We start from the raw sequence: 13,962 nt of genomic DNA on the forward strand, positions 1-13,962 counted from the left end.
GCACCTGCTGTCTCCACCTTTGTAGCCACAGTCAAATGGTGAGGCTGAAAGACTTGTGAACTTTAAAAACACAGATGACAAAGAATGTGGCAGACATTCCTGTAGATGAGCTGCTAACACTTTCTGTTCTGAGTTCCTACAGGTCGACGCAGATGGGGGAGAAGAGTCCAGCTGAACTCCTTCATGGCTGTCAGTTTCATACACTCCTCCATATCGTACTGCCAACTTGTGTGGGGTCATTCATAGCACTGTCTCCACCCTTCCATCTGGACACCCATTTGTGGCCGCGGGATTCGGACACCAGGTTAAGTAGATTCCAGCAGTCGTCCGGCAGCAGTGGGGACACTGCATGTTCTTTTGGGGGACCAGACAGTGACATGCCAGCTGCGGCAAGGGACTCGGCCACTGCCGCCTCCATAGGACACACACCATGGTGGTGCCAGCTTTTGTTTTTCTTCCACCAGAGCCTCTGCTGTCTCCCCTCCTCCTCATGAGCTGTTCCTGTCCTCTAGTTCTCAGCTCTGTTCGCCAAACCTGAGTGCATTCTCATCTCCTTCTGTTTGTAGGCTCCCCTAGATGGATCGGATATTGGAAGAAGATAAGGTTACGGTACTGGCCCTGCTGGTACTGCCCCCATCACTGCAGTGCTCTTTCATGCCAGGAGCCAATTTCAATGTGGAATGGATTCCACTACAAGTACGGGAGTCACCAAGACTCAAAACTGTGCTGCCGGGCAGTGACTTTCTGGCTGTACACTCATGTCTGCATGGAGCATGAGCTGGTAAAACTGGAGGGTCTGTCTGACACTTCCAAAGACATTGGCATGGTTCAGGACAATTCTGGACACATGGCCAAACAGGGGTCTTCTTGCCGAGATGCCCTGCTGCTTACCCATTGAAGGTGGGATGTGGTAGCCCACAGGGCTACCAGCTAGACGCTGTGCAACAGCCGACAAATCTGATATCGGTAGTTGTCTTATGTTCTGGCACCTACAGCATGACAGTCACTCCACTTCTACTGTTGTAAAGCATGGCTCCCAGTGGGAGACGCCTTGCCCGAGTGGCTACACATGACTGCTGCATAGGCAGCTCCCAGCGCCACTTGTTATGCCCCCTGTATGTGTGCAATCATTGCCCAGTGATTGCCTTCCATCTGCTCTCTCTCATCATGCTGTTTACTTTACTAGCTAGAACTGAACTGTACCTGTCTTGCCATGTGGCTATGCTTTACATTGTATACATTATGAGCTATTGTCCTGTGAGATTGTGAAATATACTTTTTCTAGGAGTGTCATATAGTGTTTTTTTATGTTGTGACTTACAACAATAGTGTATTCTACTCTACATTGTCTAAATCTACAAGCACTAAAAATGTGTGTTTGCCTTTCTTCAATCTACCTTCTATGTTAAGACGTGGGGTTAGTATTACCTTACATATTCCTACATTTCTCCAGAAGCTAAGCGAATCTCTCCCAAGGTTTGCTTCTACCAGTCTTTGGAAATAATTTGTGTCAATATTTTGTATCCTGACTTGTTAACTGCTGGATTAGCACCTCTTTGAAACTGGGTTTTAAGTCTGAGAGTATTTTCATTGTTTCCCTATCATGTATAACATGTGGAATAGTTTTGGCATGGTTTGTTTACCAAGGATCTCAATAATTTTGAGGGAATTCATCTCCTTCCTCTTCCCTTTTCTTAATATTGTGTTCAGGTTTATTTCCTTTTGCATAATCTATCTATATATTCGTTCCACCTGTCAGCTTTCCCTTTTTTACTTATTACTGGCATGCCATCTGAGCATTTGGTAATCTTACAACTGCTTTTGTTTTCTCCAAAGATCTTTTTATTTATCTGATAGGCAGCATGTGGCTTTCTTGTAACCATGTGTGCTTATGAAGTCTTAACATTTCCCATTCAGCCATTCTTGCTTATCCCTTTTTAGTATGTTCTGTCAGTCTCAATTTTCTTAGGTCTCTCATCTCTTTTGCTCGCATCATTTGCTGCATTTTGATATTATTTTTCATTTTACCTACTAAACTAAAGTTACCTTGCATTATCAGAAGGTTTTTATTGGTCCTAAAGGTTTTAATTTTTTAATCATTTGCTGTCATCAGTCTCAAAGCTACCCATTCATTTTTTTGTTCTGTTCCTTTCCCCTGTTTCAATGTTTTGTTGCTGCATGCTCCCTTTGTTACTCATTACAACCAGTTGTTCTTCCAGTTTATCCATGTCTCATCTACCTTTCTGAAATCTCATCAGTTTTTATCTAGAATTCATTACTAATAAATTACGGTTAGAGTCCACATTTGCCCCGAAAGTGATTTGCTGTTTGAAAACTGGTTTTGAAATATCTGTCTGACCATTATATAATCTATCAGAAATTTCCATCCTCTCCAGGTCTGTTCCACATGTAAAACTTTCTTTCTGGCATCTTAAACCAAACAGTGATTAAATTTTGCTGTATGCACAATTCTACCAGGTAGCATCTTGTTTTTTTCTCCTCTCTCCATTTCCTACTATCAAATTGGTGTCTCCCTACAGGTTTAAATTTTCAATCCCTTAACTGTCCATGTAATTTCTTTTATATCATCATACATACTTTGTCTTTTCATGAATTATGGGTTTATTACTATGGTGGCTTTTTTCTTGGTGTCTTACTGCAATAACATGTTCACTATGCTGTTGTTAATAGTGGCTTACTCACATTCCTATTTTCTTGTTCATTATTAATTCTACTTCAGTGTTACTTCTGATTTTGTGTTGATAACACTTGACTCATCTGACCTGAAGTCCTTATCTTTCTGTGTTCACACATTTACTAATTTCCACTAAATCTTAGTTTGGCTGATCTTTTCGATTTTTAAATTCTCCAGTCTTCCTACCCAGTTATGGAAGCTAATCTTCTGTGTTCCAGCGTGCAGTACTCTTAGATTTATTATCCCAGTGACTAATGACTTCACTAATATTACAAGGCCAGATTGGGCAGGCAGCCAGACTAATGTCCTTATAAATACTGAAAGGCTGCTTCCCCTTGTCCAAAACTATACTTTAGTCTGGCCTCTCTGCAGAAATCCCTCTGATGCGGTTGCATTTATGGTAGGGCTATCTGTATTATTGAGGATAAAAACTATTGGAAAATTGGGTGAAATGTCAAATATTATGTTGTTTAATCATTCCAGTATTACACAAGGAGAAGATAGTTTCCTGTACAATGTAATATTCTGGAAGATACTGATGTAGATAGTTTGCATTTCTTATCTATGTTAAGTAAGATAGGAGAGAATAATTGTTGCACTAGTGTGTGAGTTTGTAAATTGCAAATTATGCACAATTAGTCCCCCTAATATAGGTGTTTAGTCCTCATCACAATCTTCCACTACTGTGTAATTAATTGATAATGTCGTGGGGGATATTTTAACACTCACGAAGAGTAGTAACAATGTCCAAGTGAGGAACGATTTTATGGGTGCTGACCTCACAGTAAAACATCTCCCAAGCAAATCATAGACATGCTCCATTATGGCTCTCTGACCACATCATTCACTGATTCTTTTTTATGTATGCAATCTGTGTGACAATGTGTATTGTTATCCATAAAAATATTACTGCTGGCACTACCAAATGGCAGAATGGAAGGTTGGATGTTGTCATTCCTTCAGTTTTTGAACCATCATATTTGGACATGCCAAATGATGTTGAGGTCTGTTTATTCACCAATGCAGATTCACATCATTCTGCCCCCCTCAATGTTGGATCCTTCAGCTGTTCTTATTTTGAAGAGCATTTATTAAACACTTATTATATGTGTAAAATTTAAGCTTATTCCTCAGAATCATGTCTAGAAAGGAAATGAGGGTTAAACAAATGAATAATGAATAACTTTAGTATGGTGGTAACTTATTTCCACACCATTGAAGTGTAATAAGGGAATTTGTTACTTTTGGCAGATTGGCTATTTTGATAACTAATTCTTTTATTGTAATAAGGGTTTTGTGATAGATTGCAACTTATCTGCAGATATTCTGCTGCAAGCTTGTACAGAGAGTCACCAAGTGTTAGCAAAATTTTATTGTGCAATACTATGGTACTTCTTACTCAAACTATGTTCTTTTTCTCTAGTCCTAATAATAACGCATAGTCTTCCATGTTAATTGTGTTGGAACCTCAAGAAGCAAGTATATACTACTTTAGTAGTACATTAACCTTGTCAATGTGACCAAATAGTTTGTTGTTCTCTTGTGTAAGTTTGAAAAACTATTTCGGTTTTCAAACCTCAGAATAAAATTTATGTAACAAGGTACTTGAAATATTTTTTAATGTGATAATAGTATTTTGTCACTGACAGAGCATATAGGAATTGATTTTTTTTTTCTGTTGATAGTTGGCTCACTTTTCTGATCATGTCATGGAAATATTTCTGGTCTCTCATGTTCTTACTTGTCCTCTCATATTTATTTCTTTATACCTCATTGTTGTTAACTGTTTTAATATAAACTAAACTTTTAGGCCATCTGGTAGCAAATCTGCTTCAGTCAGCAGTTCCATTGGAGGAGCAAAACGAAAATATAGTACACAGAGCACAGAGGTTAACTCTGTGAAACAGCCAAAACTAGACTCCAGTGAGGACCAAAAAGTTGCCAGTGTGTCAACATTAAATTCCAGAGGCAACTTATCGTCAAATTCTGCTTTCATTGTCAACAGTGAAGGCTACGTGGAAGTCTACACTGACGGGGCTTGTGAAAAGAATGGAAAAAAAGGTGCTAAAGCAGGCATTGGGGTGTGGTTTGGTGACAGTCACCCCTTGTAAGTGTGAATCAAGTCAATTTAAAAAAATCTTATTACTATGTATATTTTGTTTTTAACCACTATCTTTACATGAAGTATTCACAGTTCTGGATGTCCTGTTGTAGCTGGTTGCTTTGCTTCAGCTGAAAGACTCTCTCCTCGTGACTATCCCTGCTTCATTACCACCTGGATACCTACTCATCATTGTTTATGCTACCTCCGTACACACCAGCATTCCCCATGATCATGGCCTTGTTGCTGTTGAATACTTCCTCTCCCAGTGTCCTTCAGACTCCAGACCCACCATCTCATTCCTTATACATCTAACCAGTTACATATCTACAAACAACCACTACTCCATTGGGGGGAAGATATCTTGACAGTTCTGCAGCACAGCCCTAGTAACCCACATTGCACCCTCTTGTGCCGTTCTGTTTATGGGCCACATAGAGGAAAACTTTCCTAGCTTTCTAGGCACCCTTTGTCTGATTTAATTTCATTGATGGTGTTTCATGATCTGGACCCAGGGCCAGTACATCCTATCCTCATTCCTCCACAGCCTCAATATTTCTATTGCCATTTGCTTCATCTGGTTCTACTCTATGCCCAACATGTCATCTTTGTGGATATTGACTTCCATCTCACTGGTAGCTCAAGCTGTACCCCTGTCAGTATCAAGCCCTCTAATCAACAACAGACTTGTGTTTCAACAGCTGTCATCCGTTCCACATAAAAAAAAATCTCTCCCATGTAGCCTCGCCGCCTGTGGATGATGTATCTGCAATGCCAAAAATTCCTTTGTCCAGTTTGCTGAAAATCTCTCAAAATTCACCACAATGAGCAAGGTGGTGCAGTGGTTAGTTAGCACACTGAACTCTCATTTGGGAGGACGAGGGTTCAAGCCCGCATCTGGTCATCCTGATTTAGATTTTCTGTGATTTCCCTAAATCGCTTCAGGCAAATGCCAGGATGGTTCCTTTGAAAGGACATGGCCAACTTCCTTCCCCATCCTTCCGATGGGACCGATGACCTCGCTGTTTGGTCACCTACCCCAAATCAAGCAACCTACCAACAGCCTTCACCTACAGGTACTATCCCCAAAACCTAGTTCTCAAAGAGATTTCATGTGCCATATCTTCACAAACCCCCAATGATCCCATTATTCCATTTCATGCTGGATTGGACCAATGAAACTGTGTCTTCACCAGAGCTTCAACTATGTGTCATCATGCCCAGAAATGAGGGACAGCCTACCTACAACCTTTTCCATACTTTCTAAAGTAGTATTCTGCTGCCCACCCAATCTACACAACACTCTGGTCCATCCTAGGCCACCCCACTCCCAAACCATTGCCAGTGATGTCAGATCCCTGTGGAAGACCCAGGTGAGGACCTGCTCAACTTAACCACCCAGCACATCCTACTCCAGCCCTGTTACAGCCTCATCCTAACCTGTTAGAGGCTGAGCCACTTGTGAAAGCCGTCATGTTATACACCAGCTCTGGTGCAGTTTCTGCACAACATTTTATATTGGTACGACCACCTACCAGAATGAATGCCATTGACAAACTGTGGCCAAGGACGAGTTGACTGTCCAATGGGGGAACATGCCGGTGAACACAACATGTCTGAGTTCAGTGGCTGCATCACAACTTGTGGCATGTGTATCCATCCTCTCAGCACCAGATTTTCTGAACTTCTACTCTGTACATCCTGTGCAGCTGTTGTCTCTCTCTATCCCCGATTTTCTAACCCACTTACCCCTTGCATGCCTATCCTATCTGAGCTGTCAGCCACCTTACCCCAACCCCTTTTCCCATTTTCCACCTCCTTGCTGCATCTACCCACACCACCCGACACAATCCTTCAGCCCAAAATACCTCGCTGTGCTGTGTGAGATCCTAACCGTATATGACCGAGGACATCTATAAAAGCTAAAAAACGTGTGATTCACTTTGTGTCATAACGAAGTAGGGGAGACAGAGTTATGGATATAATATGCAAGTTGGAATGACACCACTAAAATAAAAATGTTTACCATTGCAGCAAACTGTGTAAAATGAACAACTTTCTCCTCAAAATGTGCCAAAATATTTAGCTGTATTCCACATACATAAAATAAAATAAGAAAAAAAATGAATAAAATACGGTAAAATAAGAGAAATCGGAGACCAAGGATGGAGTTGTAGAGAGACAATTTGAAAGTGTTGCCTTGCACTCTCTAACAGGCATTTAATTATGACTTGTAGAGTAACCATGTAGATGTAGGGAAACAGCAGTGTAATGCAATTGCATACATAACACAAGAGATGGTGAAATAAAAGGAAGGATTTTAAATAATGGTATTGTCTTTTGGCAATAGTTAACTTATGTTCCGGTTAGTAACGTTTGTTGACCTTATGATGTGACCCATATCTGCGGAGTGAACCATCATCTTACTGGCTGCAAGCAGATGTCTTGGATGTTTTTATTCTCATGCTGATGTTTTATCAGATGCATTGAGAGGAGCTGAGATACGAGAGCTGTTCATTTTATTTAGTGAGATAATTTTCTGTGATAGCACTATCTTTTTTCTTTTAAGTGAGGAGCCTCATAATTTTATGAACGTTGAACAGAAATGTGTAAATTGAAAAGGTAGCTTGAACTATTAATAAAAAAGAATTGAATATTTCAGTTGTGGAATGCATACTTTGCCTGCATGAAGATTTTCCTCAGTAGGACACTTACTGCATGAAATATTTTAATCTATGACTTCTTTTTCTGCAATATATCTGATAATCCAATAGATAGTGAATACCTTTTAAAAGAAATTTTTATTATCTTTTACAGAAATATATCTGAACCTGTTGTGGGGAGACCAACTAATAACACAGCAGAAATTCAGGCTGCAACCTATGCTGTGGAAACAGCAAAAAAAGCTGGTAATGAATGAATTTTTTTTTTTTTAAAGAATAATTCTACCCAAGTTATTTTTTCTTTGTCTTTTTACTGGTGACTATAATTTACCTTCAGCAATATGGCAATTAAGAATGTCATTAACTCAGCTTTGGCAATAATGAGACAAGGAATGAGCCATACCAGCATGGCAATCAAGCAGAGTGACCTAAAAATAAACAAGTCATTAGTACTAGAATTGATGGCTTTGAGTTTGACTCACTTCATTAATGAACTGAGTTTTTAACATTACCTTTCTACCGCTGTTGGTCCTGAGCTGATTTCTAAGTTAAGTATGCAACAGCTTACTGAGGATTTAATAGCATGTGCCTTATGTAATGGAACTGCCATTGGGGATCCTCTGGTATGTGTGCACATTGGCTCTCTTCCTTGATTGATTGTATACAAGTGAAGATTCCATTGTCATGGAACCTATCCACTACAAAACTAACTATTAAGGGACATATTGTATACACCATGAGTCACGCTAGAAAGGTTTTATCCCAAAGCCGGTTTTTGGATTTATAACCCATCATCAGTGGCCTTTGATACAGAGGAACGAACAGCTGTACGTATATCAATATCTATAAAATGACAACTGTATACAAAGTTGCAGTAATATGTGTCTACTTACATTACGTCCTTCTGCAGCATACAACAGGATACGAAATTTGTCCTTCACATACTGTTTGTAGTGTATGATATTGCTGTGAAATCTTTGGAAGTGACAGTTTCTGATTACATTTGACATAACTGTCACATAGTGTAAACATGGAACTGACATGTCAAAGAACCTACATTACATGTCTTTTGTTATTTCTGAGGTCATCTTTATATACATCTGTGAAATGGATTCATATGTGTAAATTGCAGCCTTTTGCTAATTGCTGTATCAAGATAGAGTATAGAACAGGTCATGTCGAATTAGACAGTTTTATATGCAAGACATAAACTCCAAACCAAAATTATTTTGTTAAAACACTGTTGAAATTTTGTATATACATCTTATTCCTTAGCTCTTTTTGTTTGTTAAGTATGTTGTCTGGTTGTTTTTGTCACATAGGTATATATTTCAATTTCTTCTAGAATATTTAATAATCTTCTTTTTCTGCTTTGTGGAGAATGGTGATATTTTTGTTAATGTCATTAGCAGAATACTTGTATTCTCTTAAATGAGCACTGAATAATGAGGGGTTGTGGTCGTTGGTAGCCCTTGGTCTGATGTTACTCTTAGGAAAAGCCATGTACTGTGTGACTTATGAACTTTACCGTACATGTGAAAATGTTTTTATTGTTTCAATCATTCGACTTAATATGATGCTTGTGCAGTTTCATCATTCAGACTTTAATAATGACATGTAATATCAAACAACCATTTTTTTAAACCTAGTTGAGAAACCTGGCATTGCCTGGGTCAGAATATATGGCACAAGTGAAGGCATGTGTACCATTGTAGGTAGGAGATGTATACAGACATACCATAAGCACAAACTATGTTGACACTCGGAGCGGTGGCTGATGGGAGTGACTATGAAGCCATCTCCTATTCAGGGTCGCTCCGATTAGCCACCGCACTGAGTGTCAACTTGCATGTATAGTATATTTCATTAAGGATGTCGTGAATGCAGTTATCCTGTTATTAAGGTAGTTTCGTCATGGTGCATGTGGCACTGGATCATTGTGATTGGCACAAATCCAGAAAATATGGAGCAATACTCGTAGATAAAGCTAAGTAATATATGACTTATGAACTTTACCACATATGTGAAAATATTTCTATTTTCATGGCACGGTGTATTGGTGATAGTCCTGTCCTCGTGTTTCATCTATACTGTGGTGGCTGGAAGTGGGTGATTGTGGTTGGCAGATATCTCAGTATAATGTGTGATGTGGAACACTTAGTTTTCATAGAAAAATATATATTGTATATGACATTTGAACTTAACCATTTTAGTGAATATACTCGCTAATACAGCGGTTCCATCCATACTGGCACTGACACTGTCTTATGAAGTCATACCTAAAAGTATGTATTGCACTGTATTTTGTGGATTTTTGCCCACCACACTCGTACACTGCCAATAACCGTGGCCAAACTATCTTACTAACAGGATAACTGAATTCATAATATTCTTAATGGGATATATGTCTATATGAAGCTCATATCTAGAATGGTACTCGTGCCTTCTCCAGTGCCATATATTCTGACCTGGGCAATGCCGGGTTTCTCAGCTAGTACCTTATGAAACAAGCTATAATCGCAGAAGGATTCCCCATATAGCTTTGTAGAAGAAAGGCATATGTCACCCCCCCCCCCCCCTCCCCCTTCTTTTTTTACGCGATCATACAGTTTGCAGAGACAGTGAAGGTCAGAGAAAGTCAGCATCTACATTGATACTCTGCAAATCGCATTTAAGTGCCTGGCAGAGGGTTCATTGAACCAACTTTAACGATTCTCTATTATTCCAATCTCGTATAAAGTGCACAAAAAGAATGAACACCTATATCTTTCCTTATGAGCTCTGATTTCCCTTATTTTAACGTGGTGATAGTCCCTTCCTATGTAGATCAGAGTCAACAAAATATTTTTGCATCCAGAGGAGAAAGTTGGTGCTTGGAATTTCGTGAGAAGATTCCGTCGCAACAAACAATGCTTTTCTTTTAATGATGTTTAGCCCAAATCCTGTATCATTTCTATGACACTCTCTCTGGTAAGTATCCCACACCGCGCAGCAGTATTCTAAAGAGGATGGACAACTATAGTGTAGGCAGTCTCCTTAGTAGGTCTGTTACATTTTCTAAGTGTCCTACCAGTAAAACACAGTCTTTGGTTAGTCTCCCCCACATTTTCTTTGTGTTCATTCCAATTTAAGTTGTTGTAATTGTAATAACTAGATATTTAGTTGAATTTACGGCTTTTAGATTAGACTGATTTATGTTGTAACCGAAGTTTAACGAGTTTCTTTTAGCACTCATGTGGATGACCTCACACTTTTCATTATTTTGGGTCAACTGCCACTTTTTGCACCATTCAGATATCTTTTCTAAATTGCTTTGCAGTTTTTTTTTTGCCCTTCTGATGATTTTATTAGTCGATAAACAACAGCGTCATCGGCAAACAACCAAAGGTGGATGCTCAGATTGTCTCCCAAATCATTTATATAGATAAGGAACAGCAAAGGGCCTACAACACTATCTTGGGGAACACCAGAAATCTCTTCTGTTTTACTCAATGACTTTACGTCAGTTACTATGAACTGTGACCTCTCTAACATGAAATCACAAATCCAGTTACATAACTGGGACGATATTCCATAAGCACACAATTTCACTATGAGCCACTTGTGTGGTACCATGTCAAAAGCCTTCCAGAAATACAGAAATATGGAATCAATCTGAAATACCTTGTCAATAGCCCTCAACACTTCATGTGAATAAAGAGCTAGTTGTGTTTCACAGGAACAATGTTTTAAAACCCATGTTGGCTGTGTGTCAATAGACTGTTTTATTCGAGGTAATTCATAATGTTCGAACACAATATATGTTCCAGAATCCTGCTGCATATTGACGTTAATGATATGGGCTAGTAATTTAGTGGATTACTCCTACTACCTTTCTTGAATATTGGTGTGACCTGTGCAACTTTCCAGTCTATGGGTACGGATCTTTTGTTTAGTGAATGGTGGTATATGATTGTTAAGTATGGAGCTAATGCATCAGCATACTCCGAAAGAAACCTAATTGATATACAGTCTGGACCAAAAGACTTGCTTTTGTTAAGGGATTTAAGTTGCTTCACTACACCGAGGATATTTACTTCTCCATTACTCATGTTGGCAGCTGGCCTTGATTCGAATTCTGGAATATTTACTTCGTCTTCTTTTGTGAAGGCATTTTGGAAGGCTGTGTTTAGTAACTGTGCTTTGACAGCACTGTCTTCGATAGTATCTCCATTTCTATCACACAGAGACGGCATTGATTGATTCTTGCTGCTAACATACTTCACATATGACCAGAATCTCTTTGGATTTTCTACCAGGTTTCAAGACAAAGCTTCATTGTGGAAACTGTTATAAGCATCTCACATTGAAGTCCATGCTAAATTTCAGTCTTCTGTAAAAGATCGCCTATCTTGGGGATTTTGCGTCTGTTTAAATTTGGCATGTTTGTTTCGATGTTTCTGCTACAGTGTTCTAACCCGTTTTGTGTGCCAAGGAGGGTCAGCTCCATCATTTGTTAATTTATTTGGTATAAATCTCGCAATTGCTGCCGATACTATTTCTTTTAATTTAAGCCACATCTAGTCTACACTTATATTATTAGTTTGGAATGAGTGGAGATGTCTCTCAGGAAGGCGTCAAGTGAATTTTTATCTGCTTTTTTGAATAGGTATATTTTTCACCTATTTTTCAAGGATTTGGGGATTACAATATTGAATCTCGCTACGACAACCCTGTGTTCACTAATCCATGAATGGGATTTGATGCTCATTATTAACTCAGGATTATTTGTTGCTAAGAGGTCAAGTGTGTTTTCACAACTGTTTACTATTTGCGTGGGCTCATGAACTAACTTCTCAAAATAATTTTCAGAGAATGCATTTAGCACAGTTTCAGATTATATTTTATGCATACTCTGGAACTGAACATGTATTTTTGCCAGCATATCGAGAGTAAATTAAAGTCACCATCAACTATTATCGTATGAGTCGGGTACATGTTTGCAATCAAACTCAAGTTTTCTTTGAACCTTTCACCAACTGTATCATCTGAATTGGGAGGTCGGTAAAAGGATCCAATTATTATTTTGTTTCGGCTGCCAACAATTACCTTTTGCGCATATTAACTCACAGGAAGTATCTACTTCAGTTTCGCGACAAGTTAAACTACTTCTGACAGCAACAAACACTCCACTGTCAACCGTGTTTAGCCCAACCTTTCAGAACACCCTTACGTTCTTTGCAAAAATTTTGACTGAGCTTATATCCGGCTTTAGTCAGCTTTCAGTGCCTATGACGATTTGAGCATCAGTGCTTTCTATTAGCACTTGGAGCTCTGGTACTTTCCCAACACAGCTATGACAATTTACAACTGTCATACCAATGGTTTGCCTATCTACGTTCTTCCTGTGTTCAGCCTGCACCCTTTGTGACTGAAGCCATTCATGTGTTTTCTTGAGACACTGTAACCTAAAAAAATTTCCCAGTCCACACCACACAGCCCCTGTTACACATGTAGCTACCTCCTGCGTATAGTGGACACCTGACCTATTCAGTGGAACCCGAAACCCAACCACCCACCCTTTAGTGAAAGTAGAGGAATCTGCAGCCCACATGGTTACGCAATCCTGTGAGCCTCTGATTCAGACCCTCCACTCAGCTCTGTACCAAAGGTCCGCAATCGGTTCTGTCGACTATGCTGAAAATGGTCAGCTCTGCTTTCATCTTGTAAGCCGTCTTGTTAAGCCGTCTTGTAAGCAAGACTGGCAGCCTTTACCACTTCTGTTAGTCACTCAAAATGAGAGAGAATCTCTTCTGATCAAAAGTGACACACATCATTGGTGGCAGTGTAAGCAACCACCTGCAGTTGGCTGCACCCTGTGCTCTTCATGGTATCTGGGAGGACCCTTTCCACATCTGGAATGACTCCACCCGGTATGCACACGGAGTGCACATTGGTTTTCTTACTCTTCTTATCAGCCAAGTCCGTAAGAGGCCCCATAAAGCACTTAACGTTGGAGCTCAAAACTACCAACAATCCCACCCTCTGTGATTGCCCGGATCTTGCAGGCTGAGTGGTTTCCTCTGAAACAGGACAAGCGACAGCATCTGGCTCAGTGACAGTGTCGGCCACAGACAGCACCTGGAACCTGTTTGTCAGACAAACTGGGGAGGCCTTACGTGCAGCCGCCTGGGAAGCCTTTCAGTGCCTGCTTTGCTCCGGGGCGACCTCCCACTTGACCACAGGCGAGAGATCAGCCTCAGTGCGAGCAGTAACTGGGTTGGCCACTGGTGAGGACCAATCAGAGGACTCAGACATGCTGGACGTCCGTTGGATCCCCACGGCCGGCCCACAACAATAGTGTCCATCCACTGCAGCCTCAAGCTGTGTAACCGAGGCCATCGCAGCCTGAAGCTGAGAGTGAAGTGTCACCAACTCGGCTCGCATCCACACACAACAATTGCAGTCCCTGTGCATACTAAAGACCATGCAAAACTAAACTGTGCAGATAAATGAACTATCGG

At 40.0% G+C, this 13,962-nt stretch overlaps 1 protein-coding gene across 1 annotated transcript in view; it reads left to right on the plus strand.

Annotated features, from left to right (window-relative positions):
- LOC126269529 (ribonuclease H1-like) overlaps window positions 1–13,962 on the plus strand; it is a 126,251-nt gene that overhangs the window by 78,738 nt on the left and 33,551 nt on the right. Inside the window, exons 3-4 of the mRNA XM_049974000.1 lie at window positions 4,506–4,802; window positions 7,614–7,705. Coding sequence (XP_049829957.1) covers window positions 4,506–4,802; window positions 7,614–7,705 — 389 coding nt within the window. The remainder of the gene's footprint in view (window positions 1–4,505; window positions 4,803–7,613; window positions 7,706–13,962) is intronic.

Source organism: Schistocerca gregaria, chromosome 1, assembly GCF_023897955.1.
Source record: "Schistocerca gregaria isolate iqSchGreg1 chromosome 1, iqSchGreg1.2, whole genome shotgun sequence".
Lineage (NCBI taxonomy): Eukaryota > Metazoa > Arthropoda > Insecta > Orthoptera > Acrididae > Schistocerca > Schistocerca gregaria.